Source organism: Lycium ferocissimum, chromosome 6 (genome assembly GCF_029784015.1).
Source record: "Lycium ferocissimum isolate CSIRO_LF1 chromosome 6, AGI_CSIRO_Lferr_CH_V1, whole genome shotgun sequence".
Classification (NCBI taxonomy): Eukaryota; Viridiplantae; Streptophyta; class Magnoliopsida; order Solanales; family Solanaceae; genus Lycium; species Lycium ferocissimum.
In genome coordinates, this window is record NC_081347.1 from 33,509,110 (window position 1) to 33,533,361 (window position 24,252).

The 24,252-nt window shown below is 35.7% G+C and overlaps 1 protein-coding gene across 1 annotated transcript in view; it reads right to left on the reverse strand.

The window, feature by feature from the left end:
• Positions 1 to 9,121, reverse strand: part of LOC132061277 (uncharacterized) — a 34,553-nt gene extending 25,432 nt beyond the window's left edge. The window contains exons 1-3 of the mRNA XM_059454120.1: positions 8,713 to 9,121; positions 5,071 to 5,502; positions 4,815 to 4,984 (exon numbers count right to left, since the gene is read on the reverse strand). Coding sequence (XP_059310103.1) covers positions 4,815 to 4,984; positions 5,071 to 5,502; positions 8,713 to 9,121 — 1,011 coding nt within the window. The remainder of the gene's footprint in view (positions 1 to 4,814; positions 4,985 to 5,070; positions 5,503 to 8,712) is intronic.
• Positions 9,122 to 24,252: the final 15,131 nt, after the last annotated feature.

A 24,252-nucleotide genomic window follows, 5' to 3' on the forward strand; every position in this document is an offset into this window, starting at 1 on the left:
AATTTTTGTTTTCGTCCCCCTTTTATACTTGTGATATAACTTGATTTTTGATGTTTGACATATGTTTGATTTCTTTCATATTCATGATGCATGGTCGATACCCGGAGATGATCCGGTATCCTTGATTGTATAAAATTGATATTTGGTAAACTCCTTTACTTGAATGACTGTGAAAAGGCTGATGTCTAAAGATCCATTCCGGAATCGTTGATTGTATAAAATTGATATTTGATAAACTTTTTTACTTGAGTGAATGTGAAAAGGCCAATGTCCGAGGTTCAATTCCAGAATCGTTAATTGTGGGAAACTGATATTTGACCGACTCTTTTACTTAAGTGATTGTGAGATGGCCGATGTCCGATGATCATCGCATCGTTGTTGCGTAGGCCGGTCGACGATATCCCGTAAGGCCCGTTGTTAGTGCATGGACTCCGCGGGTCCCCAAGAGTGGTGCCGATGAGACTCACTCGCGAGAAGCCAGGTGTCCCGGCCTGTCCGTCGGGCAAAGATCCGAGACGGGTGGCACTTAGACTTCGCATGAGTCGGTGGGTTGTGCTACCGAGACGTCGATATTTCCGCCTGGGAGTACATATACTCCATTCTTATTTGGTGGCGAAGTATTCATATCATTATTGCACTGTATTGCATTATGTCTTGATATTGAGATGCTCGGTGTCGTATTTGTGACTGAATGGATTGGATTGAATGTGTTTAAACTTGGCAAGTGGCGGATTAGAGGTTTTACTTAGCAATGGTGTGTATTTGGACTTAATTATATGTGATTTATATTGTTGACTTGCGCCTGTTGGACTATCCTAAAATTAGTCGTGAATTGTTTCTAAGTAAGGTAGGATATGTTATATCCCGCATTTTATGCAATCGGATAATTCAAGACAATCGCGGGAAGACGATAAGTAAGGCCACATTTTATTTTGTTTGGCATAGGAGTTGCTTGCGAAAAATTTAGAAGTTGAATTAATGGGGAAGGCCAAAGGGCATAAAGGGAAATTCGCAATATGACTCGTGGAAATATGGAGAAAGACGGCGGCAAATTTGGAAGTTGGAAAAAATGTTGTTTTCATGAATTACAAGAACTAGCCCAAAATATAAGTGGGCTTGAAATTTTTTTAAAAAGAAAATCAAAGGCCCAATCGGCCACGCAAGGTCCAAGCCCAAATTGAATTAAGTCGGGTCAATAAATAAGATGACTAAGTCATCTTTGATCCATAATTCTCTAGAAATTTCAAGGAAAAACAAGAACAAAAAAGAAGGAGAAAAACCCAAGGCCATTCGGCCAAGAAATTTCAAAAAAGTTGATAAAAATTTCTTCAAAATTACTTTCCTACTACTTGAAGGGTCCTAAGCAAAGTAAGTGGTTGTTGAAGCAAGAAGAACACATGTTCATGCAAGTTTAAGTTTCTAGCAAGTTGAAGAATTAAGGAAGAAGGTAAGAATTAAACTTTCTTTTTATGTTATGGATGGTTTTTGTGTGTTATATATGGTTTATATGTGTTGTGGTATGCTAGAATGAATGAAATTCATGAAGGAGAGAAATATAGTACTTAGCCGTGTATATATATATATGTGTGTAGGAAATATGAATTGAATTTTATGTGGTAATCTAGTTGTAGTCATGGTGGGATTTGTATTAGAAGTAGAAAGTTGAATGAATTAGTGGAAGTTGGGAATTATAGTGTGTGGCCGTGTAATGTGTGGTGTGTATGTGGCCGGGTGTATTTGATGTATATTTATGTATGTTGGTGAGTTGCGAAAGAATAATGAAAAGTTGTAATTAATGTCTTAGTCGTTGTAATGTAGATGTTATATCGCAACTAAAGACTTGATAAGTTTGGTGAAGTATTGGCAATTGGGAGATTGTGTATATTGAAAAATAATGTTCTTGCATGGATGGCATGTAATGATATTAGTGTGATGTTGATGGATATATATTATAAGGTTGCTTGTTGTGTCCATTGAAGTCGAAGGTTTTGAAGAAAGTAGTAAATTGAGATCATGTATCTTTGAATGGAATATGTGAATTGCTAGTGTGATTGTTGAATTATGATTAATAGTTTGGCGGGTTGAATTCCGGATTGTGATTGATGAGAATTTGGCTATGTTGAATGTTGAGGATGGTATATTTACAGAGGAAGTGCTGCCGAAATTTCGGTAGCCAAGTGGTTCCTTAAGATTCTAACTCTAAGTGTACTAATGAGAGTTTTGGTAAACATGACCAATTCGTGCATTTTGACGAGATTGCAACGTAAATTTGAAGTAGCAAAAGGAGTGGAAAGAGGTATGTAAGGCTTCACCCTTTTTTTCTATGGCATGTCTTAGACGTACTAAGGTGGATACGAGCCTCGGGGACCGTTCCTTTTCTCGAAATCCAAGATTGAAATTAACCACTATTCATTCAATGAAATTGAATTCGGCGCAAATTGTTGGAGAAATTTCCTAGACATCTAGAACCTATACAAATAGGACCGATTACTCCAAGAATCTCATAAGGGACGCCATGAATTATAATATACGTAAATTTGATACGCCACCTCAATTGGCCCGAGGTGGGCCCTTTGTTCCCGGATTTTCTTTATTGTTCTATTTGACGTATTGTGAAGTAGAATCTAAAGGAAACTTTTGGGTTATTATTCTGACTACAAAATAATAGTTGTTTTAACTAGTTCATCGATTTCAAGACTTGTTTTCCTTTCTAAAAATTTGTAAATGCTTTCTAAAATATTTACTCTTCTCCAAATCAAAGTTTACAATTTTTGAAAAATCCTTATGACTAAAATGACTACTATGATTCTATGATAGAAATGATGATACTGAAGATGGGGGGGGACGTCTATGACATCACGTGACATGACATGACATGATACGATATGATATGATATATGTATATGAAAAATGTATATGTACATGGGGTGGGGGGTAGGGATACATGGAAATTAAAGGGAACTATGTTTTCGTGCCACACAGTCGGTGGCTTATCATCCCGGACGCGGGATGCCGGACGCGGGATATATGGGCGAGCCGATATATTCGGTGCTATGTGGGCGAGCCGACGTTGTTCGGTGCTATGCTATGCCATGATATGCTATGACACGCTATGCTATGCCATGATATGCTATGACACGCTATGCTATGCTACGATATCTTTATGACACGCTATGCTATGCCATGATATGCTATGACACGCTATGCTATGCCATGATATGCTATGACCGCTATGCTATGCCATGATATATATGATACGCTATGCTATGCCATGATATACTATGACACGCCATGCTATGATATGATATGATCTCATGATATAGTGCGACATGACATTATATGATAAGGTATGTCATATTACGCTCTCATTTTCTATGTCTATGATAAGAGATATCTTCCTAAGATAAGCACGCATAGTATCCAGGCACGAAAAGGGCCTTCCTATGTACAAGTCATTTTCTTACGTCGTTATATATCCCCCGAATCTATGACATGGCGATCCTTACTTATGTTTATACTTGCACCGTTTACCTCTACGCCTTACATACTTGGTACATATTTGTACTAACGTCCCTTCAGACGCCGCGTTCATGCCGCGTGCAGTCGGCGGAGGTAGACGGACACTGGTTCTAGGAGTTTTATCGGCAAGAAAATAGCGAAGCTCCTCGATTCTTCGGGCCACGGTCTTTTGGTACTACTCTTGTATATGTATTCGGGCACGTCGGTACTCGGCCCTTCCTATGTATATATGTATACCATATTAGAGGCTCGTAGGCTTGACTATGCACACGTAGATGTGTTGTGTTCCCCGATTGTCCTTGTCGTTGTATAATGTATTGTTCAAGCTTGTTAATCTATGTATATTATTATGTTACTAATGTATATGTCAAAAAAAAAATGGTGCGGTTCTATATGGCCCACTTAGTAATAAAGGTAATATGATAGACAAGGGGTGTCCGGTACAAGTATCGGGCGCTCGTCGCGGCCCTAGTTGGGTCGTGACAGGATAAAGGCGATATAACGATGAGCTTACCCCTAATTTAAAACGAACGACCTAGAAATTATTTATTAAGAATCTGTGTGGGTGATGTTGACGTGCAGTTCATTAGAGAGCAGTTGTGGCCTAAGGCATATTGATGTTGTGATGTACGGTACAGTGATGTGTGATTTGATTTAGCGGTTATCATCATTATCCGTGAATTCTTTTACCAATATATGTTACTAACCATTGTCGGCCTATGATACTTACTCAGTACACGTGTATTGTACTGATATTGCACTTGCTACACTCTTTTGGGGTGTAGATTTGTTTCAGGTATTCGATTGATGTGAAGCGGAACGTACGGTGCCTATCTGGAAGGCCTCCTCCCACTTCACTTCGGGACGGAGGTTGAGTCATAAAATGTAGCGTAATTCTGAGTCATTAGTTGCTCTTGTACTAGTCTAGACCAGGTCATGGGAAGTCGTATCGAGTCTGTAAATTGTTGTTATTGTAAACATATAAACCTTGTGTTTGTTGAATATTTATAAATGAAATTCCGCTGTATTTCTTAATTACCAATTGATTTAAATGGAATGTTGTGCGATTGAAATGTTATATAGATGAGAGGGTTCGCCTACCAAGGTGGGAAGGTAGGTGCCCGCACGAGCCCAAATTGGGTCGTGACAAACAGATTGTCTCTTTCAAGTTTGGAATTTCTAATTTCAAGAGTTAGTGCATCCTTTTCAACAATAAGGGCATGATAGGCATCAATTAACACACCTGACAGTGACATGATTTTATTTAGAGAGTAGGCTTTCAGGTTTTTATTTACCTTCAAGAAATTTACCTCTTCCACTTCATCGCTCTCGTCACTATCGTCTAAATCTGACTTTGACATGAGAGCAAAGATAGACTCATACTTGGAGGCTTCATCTTCAATGACCACATGGATGTATCCCTTTTGTCGTCCTCTTCCAGGACTCACATTTTGGAGGAAAGTCCCTTAACGCAAGCAAGTGCACGCTTTTACTATTGCATCGCAACTTCCTTTCTTCGAGCTTTTTGTCGTGAAATCGGTTTCTCCTTACTGATTCCGTCATAGCGTATCCTACGTTTACTCAGAGAACACTCTTTGGCAAAGTGACCAAGTCTATCACACCTATGGCAGAGATAGTCATTTCCTCTGGAGTTTCTGCTGGAGCTTCCTGCCTTCAGGGTTCCACCACTTCTTCGGATCAGTTTAATAAATCCTCGTGTGAGATATACTAGCTCAGATTCATCATCACTTGAGTCTTCTCTGGAAGCCTTGAGAGCAAGACTCTTTTCTTTTTTTACTTCATTCTTTTCATCTTTCTTCAAGGTCATCTTCATCTCATAGGTTTTAAGGTTTCCAATGAGTTCATCGACTGTCAGCTTGGTGAGGTCTTGGGCTTCAGAAATAGCATCTACCTTGCTATCCCAAGAATCCGGCAAAACACCAACCAGCTTCCTCACCAGTTTAGTAGTTGTGATGTCCTCTCCTAGAGAATAAAGCTCATTGATGATAGAGGTGAATTTATATTGATGATAGAGGTGAATTTAGTGTGCATATCATGAACAGATTCATTCTCTTTCATTTTAAAAGCCCCATCTATGATGAGTGTCACGACCCAACCCCCGTGAAATGTGACTAGCGCCCGAACCGGGCACCGACGTACCAAAAAACCAAAAATAGTAACTCGGGTATTTAGAAAAATTTGGGGCGGAGTTTCTCCGTTTTTCTTACTAACCAAAATTAAACACGCACAATTGAAAATACCAACGAAGGCCACACAGGGCCAACATATCCATATACACATATATAGGCGAGCCGACAAGGCTGCCGCGGTGAATAAACCGCCCAAACATACAATACGTGCATATAGCTGTACAGATATAGCCACACCCACAGACATGTCTACAGACCTCTACACAGAGTAACAAAATCATATGACGGGACAGGGCCCCGCCGTACCCCTGAATAAATATATACACGAATGTAACAAAAGACTGTACCAAAATCTGGGCTCCGGACAAGGGAGCTCTTCAAGATAGCTGAACAGGGACCACTAAGGCGGCGGCTCACTCAAACGTGTGGACCAGACACGCGGCATGGAAACGCAACCCCGAAGACGGTGTGGTCGACGAAATATGTCTTGAGTATGTAAAAGAACACAATAATCGAATCATACGGAAATAAAGAGGACGGAAAAGTAGTACAAAGAACGGATCTTATAAAACTTACCTTGAACGTAAATCATGTTTTTCAAAATCATTAATGGATCGAGTGTCATAATTAAAGAAATCATCATGAACATTTGCTTACATAACATGCCCGCCCCTCTAACGAGGGACGCGGTAAGTAAAATCATCATGCCTATACATGTAACATGCCCCGGCCCTCTAGTGAGGGGCGCCGTAAAAGGAATCATCATATGCCATCCTGGCCACCTCCTCGTCATCACATCATCATCATATACATATATATATATATATATAACATGCCCCGGCCCTCTAGTGAGGGACGCGGTGAACAATGCAGTGGAATTGCACGAATACATGCCCTGGCCCGGGACGCAGTGAAAGATGTCATAACAGTTCGCACGAGCAAGTAGTGAGAAAACCATATGCAATATAAAACATACACCCGTTTGCCAAGACTCGAAAGGACGATTAAGGTGATAGATCATTTAAAAGAGATCGACAATAGCCATAGATCATACCTTTCGAGTTGCAACGAATTATATCAAAGACAAAACCTTTGGGATCGTTAGTACATGGCAAAATGTATCATAGGACTCAATGGACTAGTCAAAACGATCATTTTTTGTATCATAGACTCAATGGACTAGTCAAAACGATCATTTTTTTAATAGTCGAAACTTAGTCAAAAATCGTACTTGCGTATATCGCTTAAAATAAGTCAATTAAGCCAACGTGGAGAAATCTCGGAAACTAGGGGCCCACCTCGGGTCAAATGAGGCGGCGTACACAATTTGCGTATAATACGTTTCATGACATTACCTATGAGAGTTTTAGGGTAATCGGATCCTATTCACGCAAGTTCTAGGTGTTCAGACAATTCTTTCAACTATTCATAAGCATTTGATTCAATTCTACTGAATGAATAGTAGTCAAATTCAAGCTCGGATTTCTAAAATTAGAGTGATCCCCGAGACACGTATTCAAGCCTATTACATCTAAGACATGCCAAAGAAAGAAGAGGTAAGCCTTACATACCTTATTCGCCTTCCTCGCTTGTCCAAACTCAAGTCCCGATTTGCTCAAAATCTACAAATGGTCATAGTTACCAAACATTACTATAGGCCTTTTAGGAAGGCAATCTTAACTCAATATTTGTCTACAAAAATTTGGGCAGCATCTCCCCTATAAGTTTGCCGCCCCGAGAATATGACTCGGCTCAGAATATCAACAACCAACCCAATAACAATTCCAACAACATCAACAAGCACTACAATCACATTTCAACATAAATAGTTCTTTCTACATGACTTCAACAACATTCATAATTTCCATTTTACTACCTCAACCACTTACATTCAAACCAATATTAACGTTTATATATTCAACTACCAATCCAAACCCACTCAAACCATATACAAGAACACTTTAAACAAATCACACAATTTTTCAACCAACCCAAATAATGTCCCAACTTACCCGAAATTGTCTCCAACCCGAGAACAACACTAAACACATTCTTTCTTCCAAATTCATGAATTATACTACTAATCCACACATTATCAAGACAATTATCATAAATACAAAAAAATCACATAAAATCCACATAAACTTCCAAATCCTCCCATAACTAACATAACATTTCTTTAAGTCATCAAACTTACATTTTTCCTCATAAAATCCATAACGACGATAACGAAAACACTAACAACAATTTGTTCATTTTTCAACACACAAAGAAGGCCATTCGGCCAACCCCATTTCCCTACCTAGGGATGATTTTCATTCTTTTCTTCACACCACAACAATTAAAACATGCTAACTAACATTAATACATGGCTTATACTTCAACACACATACACACGGCCAAACCTACTATGCACGGCCCAACTTCAACATCATTCCTACCATGAATTTATTCCTTTTTAGCATACAACAACACATATAAACCATCTATAACACAAGAAAACAAGATTAAGCTCACCTTTCTTCTTCACTCCTTAACTTGACCAAAGTTGGTCGTTAGAGAAAACGAGCGAACTATCGTCCGAAACAACGACTCCACGTTACTTAGCACCCTTGAGTTAGCAAGTTTGCTTGAAGAAATAATTTTTTTGATGGCCAAATCTTGGTCTTCCTTTTCTCTCCCTCTTGTCGAAACCCTTTCTTTTTCTCTTCTCTTTGTTTTCTTGATTTCTCTAGAATTTTGGCTAAGTGTGGAAGATGACTAAGTCATCTTTTATAACTCCACAACATAAGTCCATGTGGCCATGTCCCACTACCAAGTGGCCGGCCACCCTTGCTCCCATTTTCATTTTTTTTGAATTTTCAAACTTTCCCAAAATAGCCCACTTACTAAAAATGGAAAATTCCTCCAAATGTTTCCCTAACATTTTCAAGACATTAAAATCATACGCAATTTAAGCCTTTAAAACAAACGAAAGTCTCTCGGGATAGCCTTGTCCCTAACTTCTCATAATTCACTCAAGTTGTCCCGTTACTCAAAATACGGGATATAACAATGAGTATGTCAATTTTGGAGTTTTTCACCTGCGTTGTTCCTTCATGAGCAGTTTGGAGAGCTTTCCAGATCTCTTTAGCAGTTGAATATGCTGAGACTCGATTGTATTCATCAGGTCCTATTCCACACTCAAGGATCTTCTTTGCTTTATAATTTTTCTCCACTGCCTTCCTGTCAGCATCATTGTATTCTTTCCTTGTTTTGGCAGTGATTTTAACACCATCTTCACTTGTGTGTGCTAGAATATGGGGACCATCACAGATGATATCCCACAACTCTAAATCTTCAGCCATGATGAAGTCGTGCATTCTCGTCTTCCACCACTCATAGTATTTTCCGTTAAATCTTGTTGGCCTTATGAAAAATTGACCTTCTTCTATATTTGGTGAAACTGTCATTTCACAGATTCTTTCTAGGTGTTAGCACTTTAGACAGCACTGGCTCTGATACCAATTGATGTAGTCAACTAAATAATGTATGGAGAGACCTGGTTGAGTACCAGTTCCCTTATGCAATGCAGTAAGTAAAGAAGGCAATGTTTTTACCATGGAAAACTCCTAGCTCAAAGGATTAAAAATCACAACCTACCCCGATAGGATTTCAACTCCACTAACCGATCAACTTCAGATTACAACATATCGTAAGCTAGGAACCAACTCCCATAATCCCTCAACCCTTACAATGGTGGCAACCTAGGAACCAACTCCCGTAGTCCATCAACCTTTGCAATACACCGATTGCAAACACCTTCACTTGACGAACTCTAGCCAAGGAAACTAAGGTTGACTACCTCTAGCCAAACCCAACTAATACACCTTAGACTAAACTAGCCAAGGGTACCACTTAATAGACTGAAAGGTAAACTGCCTAACAACTACTAAGAATTTGAAATACCTACAATAGCTTCTTATAAGAGAAGAGTAGGTTTACAAGATAAAGCACATGAAACAAAACATAAACAAACTAAGAGAATAAAGCATCTTCAGTGTTGAAACAGGTCCTTCAGTTTGTGATTAGCTTTGTTGAACACTTGGAGAGTCTTGTGATGGCTGCACTTTTTGGGTGATTTTTAAATTTTCCAAGTGATACACAATATGTTGCAACATGTTGTACATATAGTGGGAAGCATGTGGGATGGATAGAGACCACTCATTCAAAAGTTTGACCTAAAGAATAGGCCAACTCACTGTGTAGTTGTGTGCAGCAAGTCGCATAGCTTTACAGCTGTTGTTGCTGACGGTGCAAGGTGCACAGAGAGCAGATCATATATCGTAGTCTCTCTCTGGTTCTACCAAAAGTTTGACGATCATCAAAATAAAAAATACTTGGATGTATTAGAGTGCTTTCTCTTAATTAATTAGTCATATATAATGCGAATCTGAAATAATTAGATCAGTATATTTCGAATGCCAAATAATTAAAGAATTTGATTAAATAGGCATATGAAATTAGCTCCAAAATCACTGGATGGCTTCGTACAAATTTCGAGGCTCGAGGTCTGAAACTTTAGAGGGAGAGACAGAGGGGTGCAGGGTTTGGGGAATGAGATAGATCGATGAGTGTAAGGTTAGATGTCTAGGGTTCTATTCTCCATATGAAATTTCTCATATATATATATATATAGGGAAAGCAACCACATTAAGTCAAGTGCTAGTATAAGAAATTCAATAGTGGTATCAGAGGGAGAGACATGGTGGGCAGGGCTAGGGGAATGAGACTGATCGACAAGTTTAGGGTTAGATGTCTAGGGTTCTACTGTTCATATAAAATTGCAATATATATATATATATATATATATATATTTTATATATAGGTAAAGCCATCACATTAAGTCAAGCGGTAATATAAGAAAAATCCACATGGCAGCTCTTTGGACAAATGAGTAAAATATTAAGACACTGGTGAAAAGAATTTTGAAAAGCAAAAATAAAATAAAATTGATATTTAAAGTTTCATACTCAGTAAAACCTAAATACGATTTTGAATTTGAAACAATTACTACTACGGTACACTGAAATCACCTAAGACGAAGACGATGGAGAAAAAGTTCACAGAGGAGCAGATTGCAGTTCACCAAATTCAACAAAGAACCCACCTGAAGAGTGAGCAACCGACAAGAGAAAGAAGAAAATCTAGGACATTTCGGATTAGGTTTTCTATTTTAGGGGAACATGTATTATTTATTTACATTTTAGACTCATTGTTTTTTTATTTGTTAAATTTTGAACCTTTATGATTTATGATTATACAAAAACGCCTATAGGGGCTTAATTTGTTTTAAAGAAAAAAATAATACAAATACCGTAACTTATTTATTTTTGCAGATTATTGCTATTTTTAATGCAATAAAAATTGATTATATCTTATAAAATTTTGGTAACTGATAAATATGAGGTAGCTTAATTTTCCCGCAGATTTGGCTATCTTTTAAATTGATTTTTAATATAATAAAAATTAAAAATTGATTATATACCCTAAAATGTTGGTAACATATTATATCACATAGAAGTTTGGGCTCTGATACCACGATTAAATTTTAAACAAAATAAGGTTATTGAGGGGTTTTTATGCAAAAAATCAAAACACAAAAAAGAAAGAAAGAAGAAGAAAGATCAATATTAAAAAATCAATATTGGTATCAAAACCCCAAAATTTTAGGTAGTATAATCAATTACCAATATAGTAGGAGATCTAATCAATTTTTATTTTTATTGCATTAAAAATTCATTAAAAAATAATCAAAATCTGCAAAAAAATAAGTTACAATATTTGTAGAAATTGTAACTATTTCTAAATCGAAATCATAGTTAAGGTTTACTGAATATGAAACTTCAAATATTAATATTAGTTTTTTTTTCTTTTTAAATTCTTTTTAACATTATAGTCCGAACAGGGATAATATAGAAAGTTTATTTCTTTAATGATGTGAGCTGGAGCTTTCGCTGTTGGGCTTCAAACTTGAAAATCATAATTTTTTTTCATCAATGATACCATAAGTCTCGGGTTTGACCCTTAAAATGGAGAATTTTTTTGCAGAGAGTGATTCCTCTTAATTAATTGGTTATACATAACGAAAATCTGAATTAATTAGACCTGTATATTTTGAATACAAAATAATTAAAGAATTTGTTTAAATAGACAGATGAATTTAACCTTAAAATGACTTGATGGCTTCGTACAAATTTCGAGCTTCGAAGTCTGATGGAGAGATAGAGCAACGTAGGGCCAGTGGAAAGAAACTGATCGAGATGTTTAGGGTTAAACTTCTAGGGTTCTATTGTTCATATGGAATAACTCCTTGTTATAATTTTTTACACTTATATATAGTATATATAGAAAGATGAAGAAGAAATATCAATATTAAAAAATCAATAGTGGTACCAGAGCTCAAAATTTTAAGTGATATAATCAATTACTTATACTTTAGGCAACATAACCAATTTATAATTTTATTATATTAAAATCCATTAAAAGATACCCAAAATCCGTGGTAAAATAAGTTATCACATATGTATCAGTTACTAAAATTTTAGGAAATATAATCAGTTATCAAATTTTTAGGATTTATAACCAATTTTTATTTTTTATTGCATTAAAAATTCTTTCAAAATATAACCAAAACCTCGGAAAAAAAAAAGATCTTATACTAATAACATAAAAGAGATAAAAACTTAACAGTATTGGGCCCGTGCTTGCATGGGCCATCGTCCCCTAATATGAAGTAGAATATTAACAATGACAAATTTTCATATAATACAAAGTTAGAATAAAAAAACATGGCTCAAGAATTTGATAAGTTGATATAATGATATCGAAATAGTGTTGCATTGCTTCAATGTAATCATTGCTTCTTGCAATGCTTGAAATTTTGAAGAACACGCAAAAAACAAATCTTGAACTTTTGTAAGTTTTTCAATAGAATGTTTGCGGTTAGGAGACTTGAGAATAGAATAAGAATAATGAAAAGAAGGAAAAAGATAAGGAGATAATATGAATCATAATGTGATTGTTAGGATATAAATGAGAAATTATTCTATTTCTCAATGCAACGATCCCACTTCCCACATTAAAAGGAAAAAAGCTATTGTTCTACTTTCTCCCCTATAATAACTCTTCAGTTAACCGTAGGAGACTAGGAGTACATATATTTCATTTTAAATAATAATATATATAGAGTATCTTAATGGAGCAACCTCCCCATATTAAATGGAGAAAAAGTTATTGTAAAACTTACTCTCATAAAATAGCTCTCCACGTGTGTAACCGTAGGAGTACTTTTTTTTAAATAGTAATACATATATATAGGATTTATCAAAAAGTAGGCCACCCAAAAAGATGAGGCCTCAAGCAATTGCTTTACCCGCTTTATAGTCAAGCCGTCACTACATACATAACACAAATATGAATTAATTAGACCAGTATATTTTGAATACAAAATAATTAAAGAATTTAATTAAATAGATAGATGAACTTACCTCCAAAAAAGACTCGATGGCTTCGTACAAATTTCAAGGCTTGAGGTCTACGAACTTTAGAGGAAAAAACAGAGGGGCGCGAGGCTAGTGGAATGAGACTTATTGACCAGTTTAGGGTTAGAAGTCTAGGGTTCAATTATTCATATGAAATTGTTTCTTGCTATAATTTGTTACACTTATATATAGTATATATAGAAAGAAGAAGAAGAAGAAGAAGAAGAAGAAGAAGAAGAAGAAGAAGAAGAAGAAGAAGAAGAAATATCAATATTAAAAAATCAATAGTGGTATCAGAGCTCAAAATTTTAGGTGATATAATCAATTTTTAGAATAGTGTTTTCTTGTGACTGGGTGTTGCATACAAGACACTATGTTATCTTTATTGACTTCATCTTCCACTCATTTATTGTAAGAATGTTTCTCCTTTCATTTATTATTTTCGCTTTAGTATTAATAAGTAGCTAAGTTTATTAGCTAGGGTTGTGGGACCAATGTTGTTGGTTATGTGATTGGATATTTATATAAAAACTTCTTTTTTTATAATTAACATTACATAGCACACGCAGTAGCTTATTTCTCCCGCAGATTTGACTATCTTCTTAATGGGTTTTTAATAAAATAAGCCTACTTCTAACAAAAATTATAATTGGTCGAGCTCCACTACCAGCATTCTTTCTCTTAATACTACCTTTAAGTCCATTTGTATCATATCCTCACTTTGCACCATGAGAGCACAATTTTCCTTTAATTAGATCCACATCTAGATATTTGAGAAAGTGAAGAATTACCTTATCATCTAAATTGGGAAGGTTGTAGGCTATTGATTATTGTTGGAGAGTAGTTCAGGGGCTTTACTTGCATCATTGGTGTGCCTATTCATATTTTTGTAAAACTCCATCACTAAATCAAAATCAAAATCACCAGGTTGTTTGACAAATTCTTCCCACTTGAAAAGAGTAATTAGATTTGCTATAAACTACTTTGTTGGTCCATCTTCACGGTTAAAAAAAAACATGAATATATTCATTCCAACCATCTTTTATGGAAATATTCTTATTTGTCATTTTGAGAGAGAAAGATGAGTTTAAGAGTAGAAAGGGACAAAAAAAAGAACATAGAAGAAAGATGATTTTGATGAATACTTGGTGGTTTTGAAACTATTTAGGCCAAGAAAAGCAAAAGGTTAATATAGATGCAACGAATCCCCTACTTATTATATTGCACTTTATTGATGCATCTTTGAATTTCATGAGAGCTTTGAGATGACTGGAGATAGCATCAAACCAAGGCTTTTAGATTCTACAGCACTTCAAAATCACTTCAGATATTTTGTAGAGAGTGCTTCCTCTTAATTAATTGGTCATACATAACGCGAATCTGAATTAATTAGACCAATATATTTTGAATACAAAATAATTAAAGAATTTGATTAGATAGAAAGATAAACTTACTCCCGAAATGACTCGATGACTTTGTACAAATTTTGAGGCTCGAAGTCTGCGAACTTCAGAGGGAGAGACAGAGAGGCGTGGTGCTAATGGAATTAGACTGATCGTCGTGTTTATGGTTAGAGGTCTAGGGTTCTATTGTTCATATGAAATTGTTCTTTGCTATAATTGGTTACACTTATATATAGTATACTAGTTACATGAGAACTCAAGATATAAAAGTAATATTATTTTAGTTAAGGAAGTATAATTTGTATTTCTTACCGCAACATGTATGTTGATAAGTCCTCATAAGCATAAAAAATTGTTAGGACCCATTTGGCCTTAAGAATTATTCATTTTTTCCAGAATAATTTTCACTTTATTTAAAAAATGGTGTTTGGCCATGAAAATTCCAAACCCGACTTGAAGTTGTATCTCAAATTCGGAAAACAGCTTGCTTTTAACTCACTTTTCATTTTTGAAGTTATATTTAACTACACTGAAGCATAAATGTTATTTCAAATATTCTTAACAAAAAAGTATAACCAACTACAACTTCATCTTCAATTTTAACTCCATAAATTTCAAATAAAATGAAAAATATTTGGAGTATATCGTCACATGCCTACATAGTCACCTAATTGGATAATTTTTAAATAAAAAACTATTTATCGAAAGAAAGTTTGGCAAGAAAATTATCAAATATCAAAGATACACAAACGACTCGAGATTCTGTAAAGTAGCATGATTTAAATTATGTAAAATAATTGCAACTCAGTGAAAATCATAGATTGAAAATTATTGGCATTTTTATTAATTTGTGAGAATATAATTTATGTATTAGATAAAAATAGATTATTTTGGCACTTATTACATTTTAATTGCACTCGTGATATTTCACGTGGCAAGAGTTTATGCTAGTTAAATGTGGTGATTTGAGTTTAATTTTAGATGAAATTAAGAAAAATAAACTAAATTCATTAAATGAACCCCAAGAATTAGTTTAGCTTTTCATACATAGTTTATGCTTAAATATATTAATTTTCAATTAAAATGCAATTCATAGTAATTTTGTATAATTTATAAATATTTAAATTTTAATTTAAAATATTAAGTTGATTTAATTCAATTTAGCTTCAAAGTTTAGTTAAATTCAATCTTGGAAAAAGAAAAGTCATATAAATTGAAAAGGAGGAAGAGTAGTTATATTAATAAGATTTAATAAATGCTCAAGTTGAAAATGCAAATGTGGCTCCACAGTTGCCTAAACTTATCAATATATATGATGACAAATAATGTAAAGAATAATCTAATTGCTCCTCCGGTCCATATTATATGATGTTTTTAGCTCGGCTGCGCTTCTTAAAAATTCACCTATCCCTAAAAAGGAAGAAGTAGTTTTACTAAATTACCCTTAATTAAATAGTAACAACTTAATATGGATTATTGGTTATGTAAAAATTCATTTATTATCTAAAATATGGATAAAGTTGAAAATAAAACTATTAAAACCTTCTTGATTATATAAAAAATTATTTATTTTGAACTAAATATAAAAGCCAAAAATACACATATAAAATGAATGGAAGGGACTAAGGGCCAAGAAAATATTAATAAATAGATACTATTATGTACCAATTACAAAGGCCCATGTTGCATGTGGGAATAGACTTAATAGGAGAATGAATGCTAAAAGTAGGAATAGTCAAGAAAAAACAACACATGTAGCATCTTGAATAGTTGATGTCATATAATCAAAATTACTAAAACGCTCCTGTGGGGCTACAAAATTTAGACATTCCTTCTTATATATAGTAATAGAAAGAAGAAGAAGAAGAAAGAGCAAAATTAAAAAATCAATAGTTGTATCAGAGCCCAAAATTTTAGGTGATAATATCAATTTCTAATACTTTAGGCGATATAACCAATTTTTATTTTTTATTATATTAAAAATCTATTAAAAAGATAGCCAAAATCCGCGGTAAAATAAGTCATCACATATGTATTAGTTATTTAAAAAATATAATCAGTTACACAAATTTAGGAGATATAATCAATTTTTATTTTTTATTGCATTAAAAATTCTTTAAAAAGATAACCAAAATCTGCCAAAAAAAATAAGGTCCGATATTTGCAGAAGTTGTAACTAGTTCTAATTCAAAATAGTCATTAGGTTTTACTAAATATAAAACTTTAAATATCATAATTAACTTTTTCTCTTTAAAATTCTTTTTAACATTATAGTCCTCATAGGGGTAAAATAGGAATTTTACTTCTTTGATGATGTGAGCTGGAGCTTCCGTTGCTGGACTTCAAACTTGAAAACTACAATCTTTTTCATCAGTGACACAAGAAGTCTCAGGTTCGAGTCTTAAAATGGAGAAATTTTTGGTAGATAGGGCTTCCTCTTCATTATTTGGTCATACATGACGCAGATCCAAATTAATTAGACCAGTATATTTTGAATATAAAATAATTAAAGAATTTGATTAAATAGACAGATGAACTTACCCTCCAAAATGACTCGATGACTTCGTACAAATTGCGAGGCTCGAGGTCTGCGAACGTAACGACCCGTTAAATCATTTTGACTGTTTTGACTATTTTACCCCCGTTGACCCTTTCCCTAGCTTCATTAGAGTATATCTGACTTGTTTGGAAGGGTGGCGCGATTCCAAAGGCATCCAGATGTGATTTGAGTGAGAAAAATTGAATTTTTGGGGAATTCATAAGTGGATGGTTGACCAAAGTCAACATCGGGGGTAAATGGGTCATTTTGGAGATTTTGTTGATTTCAATAGGTCTGGAATATCAATTATGACCTGTTAGAGTAGCTAGTTCGGTTCCCAATGGAGTTGGGGCTATTTTGGTCATTTGGTTGGAAATCTAGTTTTAAGCCGTTTGGTCTTGACCGGGTCTAGATGATCTTTTTAGGAAATTCCTAGTATGCGAGTAAGTTCGTAGCGGGTTTTATAGCTAAGATGCATATATGGTTTGTATCCGGGAGATTCTGGATGAGTCTCGATTTTTGGGTGAAAACCAGATTTTCTGGTTTTTAGTGATTCTGGTTTCCTTCTTTGCGTTCGCGAAGAAGGTTTCTCGTTCGTAAGAGTTGGGAGCCCAACGGGTGTTGGGGGGGAAACTGACCCATCACTTTCGTGATGGGTTGTTCGAGTTCGCGTAGGCCTGACCCAGGTCGAAGGTCGCGTTCACGAGGTTTTCTCGCGTTTGAGAAGAAGAAATGATAACCCTATTTCATGATTTGACCTCTCATTCACATATTTGGCATTTGGGAGCTCGATTTTATAAGATTTTATAAGATTTTGCAAGATACATCCATTGGATAAGTTCCTAATCTTGATATTTCGATTGTATCACGGATTATTAAGGGCTTTCATGCTAGAAATCATGATTTGGATTGGGGAATTGAGGGTTTATGAGACATAGGCTTGAACTAAGATTTTCTTCAATTGAGCATGAAATTGATGTTGGATTTGATTGATTTTTGAGAGATAGACTCTATAAATCATGGGTAAACTATTTATGGAACGAATTTCCCATTTTGGCCTTCGTGGCTCGAAATCCTATTTTGGGTGACTTTTTGGTTTCGGATTTAAAGTATGGTAATATGAATATCATTGGATTCGTATGACTTCCTAGAACAATAATTTGACCTTATAGAACCCTATTTTCCTATGAAATTATGTTTTAAGCTTTGAGGTTTAGGACGGGGTTTTTGTGTTAAATTTCTAAACCTGAATATTTTATAAGGTAATATGGGTATCGTTTGACTCGTATTCTTACGTATAATCTGTTCTTGAACATATTGGGATTGTTCGGAGGCTCTACGAAAGGGCAAGACATCGCTGTGATTTCGGACTCCTATTCCAGGCATGTCGAGACTATGAACCTTAACTTAAGCATCTTGGTTGGTTAAAATTGGACTAATAAGAGAGGACAATAGGGTAACGCAAAGGGGTTCCGATACTTGTGAGGTGACGAGCACTTGTATCGAATACCAGTGCCATGATAAGGGTATTTGTGTTAGTCTTGTCTGAATGCGATGCTTTAGGCATTAGCTGCTAGCATAGATTTGTGTCTAGGATTGGGATATGAGGTCCCTTATTTATTGGTTCTATGCTTATTACCTGTCTTATCTATGATTGTATGTTATCATCACTCCTAAATACTCATTTAAAAGTGAAAAAGAGCTAAAGATTGAGTCTTTATGACTTATCTTGATGGCTTATTATGTTGCATGTCATATTTATGATTATTATAGTAGCTCATGTGCATTTGAGGATATTTGTGAAAGGTCTGATGGGAAATAATTCTGAATGGAGTGATGATGGTAATGTGCGCCAGATTGGCTATATGACAGGTAAATGTGGGCCTAAGCGCCGGGTATTGTGATTTTGAGCCTATAGAGCCGAGTATAGAGATTGGAAGCCTAAAATGGCTGAGAGCGGATGTGATCTGGGAGATCTAAGAATGCCAGGTTGGCATATGGATCTCGCGAGTCCCCCATGGTTCACGATTCATAGAAGTTAAACGTGTGTGTACTGGAGATGGAAAAGGCCTTGCATCTGCATATCATTTCATATCGCCATATCTTATTGGTTTCCTTGTGTGTGCAAGTCTTATTTGGCTTGTTATTTGATTTGCCTTAAATGCCCTTTGATGTTTGACGAACTTGAGGATTAGAAACTTTATATAGGCTTATAACTCGAGATTATTTTGATTATTGTTACTGTGGACTAATAGCAGTTAAGTGTAAAGGTAGTAATCGTAGGTCAACCCTAGTCTCTGTTTTCCTTAGGGTCGATCGACGATGCGGCTGAGTACCCGTTATTTTTTGTACTCACGCTACACTATCTGCACTCTTTTTGGTGTGTGGATTATGTGCCTAGTACCAGCGGTTCACGTGACACCAGATTTTGGGGGTTGTATACTTATTCCGTATTTCTATGCTATTAATGATATTTCAAGACTATAAATTGACTTGTATGATGTTTCCGCATGATTAATTATTTTTTCGTAAATTTTGGGTTGTGGATGGCTCACTAACGTAGGGAATTTAATGCCTTCACGGCTTATTAAGATGGGTCGTGACAGCGAACTTCAAAGGGAGAGACAGAGGGAGCAGGGCTAGTGGAATAAGACTGATCGACGAGTTTGGGGTCAGAGGTCTAGGGGTCTATTATTCATACTAGTTATAAAATCCCGTGCTGTGCACGGGCCCAAACACAGATGAAAATGTTGAAATTGGTGGATAAATTCTTTATGAATTTTTAATTGATAATATAAATCTGCTATGTTTCAATTTTTTGTCTCTACAATCGTTAAATCAAAAGTATTGTTTTGCATGGGAATAGATACATTTGCATTGATAACTGTATGTTTACTCTTCTAAATGTACGAAGCAAACAACATAAGGCACAACATTCTAAAGCCTGGCATGTGATGTCATATCAAAATTAATTATTGGGTCTATTGTAGGACAAAGACATGTGGGACCTAAAGGGCTAAAATGTCTTAATAGTAAAAGAAAAATAAAGCAGCAATAATATCACTTTATATATACCAATAAGGAAAACAAATTCAGCTAAAATGACCAAATTACCCTCGCTAGCAAGCAACATGTTGTCGACGAGGTGCTTGCTTTTAGCCGCTTTTACATAGTTGTAATGAAATTGCTCCTTGCTATAATTTCTAGTAATAAAATTGCTCCTTGCTATAATTTTTACTCTTATATATAGTATATATAGAAAGAAGAAGAAAGAACAATATTAAAAAATCAATAGTGGTATCAGAGCCCAAATTTTAGGTGATATAAGGGATTACCAATACTTTAGGCGATATAATCAATTTTTAATTTTTGTTATATTAACAATCCATTAAAAAGATAGTCAAAATCTGCGGGAAAATAATTTATCACATATGTATCAGTTACAAAATTTTTAGCAAATATAATCAATTTTTATTAAATAATTTACAAAAAAGATACATGATCAGCTTGGGCAACTTTTAGAGTCAGTGAAAAACTCTCAACGAAAACCCTAAAAAACAAACCCTAAACCCTAGTGTTTGACGTCGGCATGGCTACGGCCACTGCCGGTGCATGGCCACCCCTACCTGGGGGTGGCCAGCATCGGCCTCAAGAAGAACCACCACCAAAACATCTATATGCCCAGAAATTAAACCCTTTGATTGAAATAGCCACTATAAAACCTAACCCAAACCCTATTCAAGAGAATCCTCTAACGTATGTGCATGGTGAGCCCATGGGTTTGTGGGATGAAGCGAAAGTGAATGCAATGATAATACAAGAGAAGATTCAATACGCAATGATAGGTAAGTTCTCATATGGATGGCCTGAACTTGGAGAACTACGTAAAATAATCCCTCTTCAATGCGAGATAAAATCCGAGTGCCCCATTGGATACTTATGGGAACGACATCTTCTCCTCAGATTATCATCCATGGAAGACCATATTTATGTGATGTCCAAACCTGCGTACTACTTGAAGGCTAAGGATGGTTTCTACCAGATGAGAGTGCAAAAATGGGAACCTTGGTTCCATCCTGAATATGAAACCTCGACTGCCCTTGCATGGATATCTTTTCCTTCATTAGCTCCTAACTTTTTTGTGAAGGAGTCTCTTTTTACAATGGCTAAAGCAATAGGGAAACCTTTACACGTTGATATGGCAACAAAGAACAAGTCTAGACCTAGTTGTGCAAAGGTGAAGGTAGAGGTTGATTTGTTAAAAGACTTCCCTAAAAGAATTAATGTTGGTATGAAAAGGTCGGGCACTGGAGAGATCATTGCAAACTGGATTGATATTAAATATGATTACATGCCAAAGTATTGTAAATCATGTAGACTACAAGGGCACAATGAGAAGGAATGCTTTGTACTTCATCCAGATTTAAAACCAGCAAAGGAGAGTAAGGATGAAGAACATGCAGAGACAAGTTTTACTGATGCAAATATGAAACAACAAGGGCAGGTTACAAAGGATGCTACATGCACAAATCTTGTGTTGGATAAAGGGAAGAAAGCAATGAATAATGAAGTGCCAACAAAAGATACTTGGAATCATGGCAGGAGGAAGAATGAAAAGGCACAAAAGAGGAATCAAGAGAATATGAACAAGAAGGTGGAGCATGAAGGAGTGATCAATGGTTGGGGGATAGTAAAGGATAAGAGAATCTTCAATAATTCTCAGGCTGATGATGTTAGTAAGGATTTGAAAATTAATAATTCTTTTGCAATACTTGATGAACAAAATGAGAAGGAAATCAACTTGGAGGAAATGGAGAAACAAGACAAAGAAAACTCTGAAGCAGAAAAAGAATCAACAAAACCTTGGGTAGAAAAATCTTTTGGTAAGCAAGCAAAAAGTAGTGTTCCTGCTGAAGATCAAGTGAAACTATCAGAAAGTATGAAGCAAAATCAGAAGGAGGTTCTAATAGTTGATGAAGATGGAAGCAATGGCTCAAAGATCAATGAGGGAGGAGATAATACTGAGCAACTAAAAGATCAGGTCATCAATAATACTGCAATCCAGATTAACACAGAATTAGTAGAGACAGATAGAAAGCCTGCAGAATTAGTAGAGGGGCAAGAGGCAAATGGGAAAATTATTAGCACAAGCCAGGAAGCAGTGGTGGAAAAGGGTGAACATGATAAGTGGAAAGAGGACAAGACAGAAGAAGAGCGAACTGAGGAGCAATCCTTAGATATCAGTCCTATTAATCATCCAAAGGAGCCTGGTGGATTAGTCCCAAAGACTCCAAGAAGTAACCCCCCTCAGGAAATAAAAGATCAGGAGCTTAAGAAAGATTTGCTTAATGTTCAAATTGATCAGGTGTCAAGAGCAGCAGATCTCTCTCCTAGACAGATAAGGCAAATGAGAAACTCAAAAGTAAAAAGAGGAAAGAAGGAAGTTTTTCCCCCTGTCAAACTATTATCAAAGAGGCAGGTAGCCTCCAAACAATCTTAATCATGATGAATAAGCTCTTATTGTGGAACATCAGATAAGTTAATACTCAGCAATCCTTTGAGAGATTAACTAATCAATAGAAGAAACATATAAAGATATTATTGGTCCGATGGAACCTTTGAAGATCTTCGAACAAGTAGAAAGATTTAGAAGAAAGTTAGGTATGGACACAACTTTTGTCAATATCTCAGGCAAAATCTCGTTATTCCTCTCAGAGGATATACAGGGTTCAGTGGAGATAGACAATGAACAACAGATTACTTTGAAGCTATTTCACCAAAGTTTAAACTGTCGTATAGTCTTAACAGTGGGGTATGCCTTTTGTGATGCTGGAGAAAGAAGAGTGCTTTGGGATTCCATTAGCTAGGTTTCTAATCTTTTTGATTTACCTTGGCTATTGGGAGGTGACTTCAATGTCATATCTACAGAAGAGGAAAAATTAGGAGGTCTACCTTGTATAATGAAGTAGCATATTTCAATCACTGTCTTAGCAGTTGTGGTTTACAGGATCTTGGATATGGAGGTAGCACATATACATGGTGGAATGGAAGAGCTGAAGAAGCATGCATTTTTAAAAGATTGGATAGGATGGTTTGTAATGATAAATTGCTAGATGTAATGCCTACCATGAAGGTAACTTACCTGATAAAAAAGGGATCTGATCATTCTCCTTTGCAACTAGAGTGTTCCACAACTATTGAGGTGATCATAAAACCTTTTAAGTTCTTGAATTTTTGGGTCCAACATGAGAGTTTCCAGGAGGTTATCAAGCAACACTGGTGTATAGATTTTGAAGGAAATCCATTTACCAAGTTTCATCACAAGCTCAAAAAGGTGAAGAATGCATTGAGAAATTGGAGTAAGAACACATATGGCAATATTTTTCAGCAAATTGCATCACTGGAAGAGGTAATCAAAGTCCATGAGGAGCAGTTTGAATCATCTCCAAAGATAGAATAGAGAGAGACTACATAGGGTGCAGGCAGACCTTAGTAGATTCTTACACTTGGAAGATCTGTTTTGGAGACAGAAATCAGGACTAACATGGTTTCAAGATGGAGATAGAAACTCAAAGTTCTTCCATGCTTATGCAAAAGGGAGGAGAAAGAAGCTCAGAGTGGATAATATCCAAGATGCTGATGGAAATTGGCTAATCAATCAAGAAGAGATATCACAAGAAGCAGTCAGATGTTATCAGAAGCAATTTGAAGAAGATAGAATTCCTTCTAAGTTTGGTTTACTAAAACATATCCCTACCCTAGTCACAGAAGATCAGAATCATACCATGGAGATGCTACCAACTGAAGAAGAAGTCAAAGAAGTTGTTTTTGCCTTGAATGGAGAAAGTGCTTGTGGTCCTGATGGATTCACAGGATTGTTCTTTCAATCATGTTGGGAGATAGTCAAACTAGATGTGGTGGATATGGTGAAGGCATTCTTTGTGGGGCAAGAACTACCAAGATTCATCACTCATACAAATCTGATTCTTATCCCTAAGAAAGAGCAGGTGCAAAGTTTCTCAGATCTGAGACCAATCAGTCTCAGCAATTTTACAAACAAGATCATCTCAAGGGTACTGCATGAAAGATTAGTAAAGCTCACGCGGTGTGTCCGATTT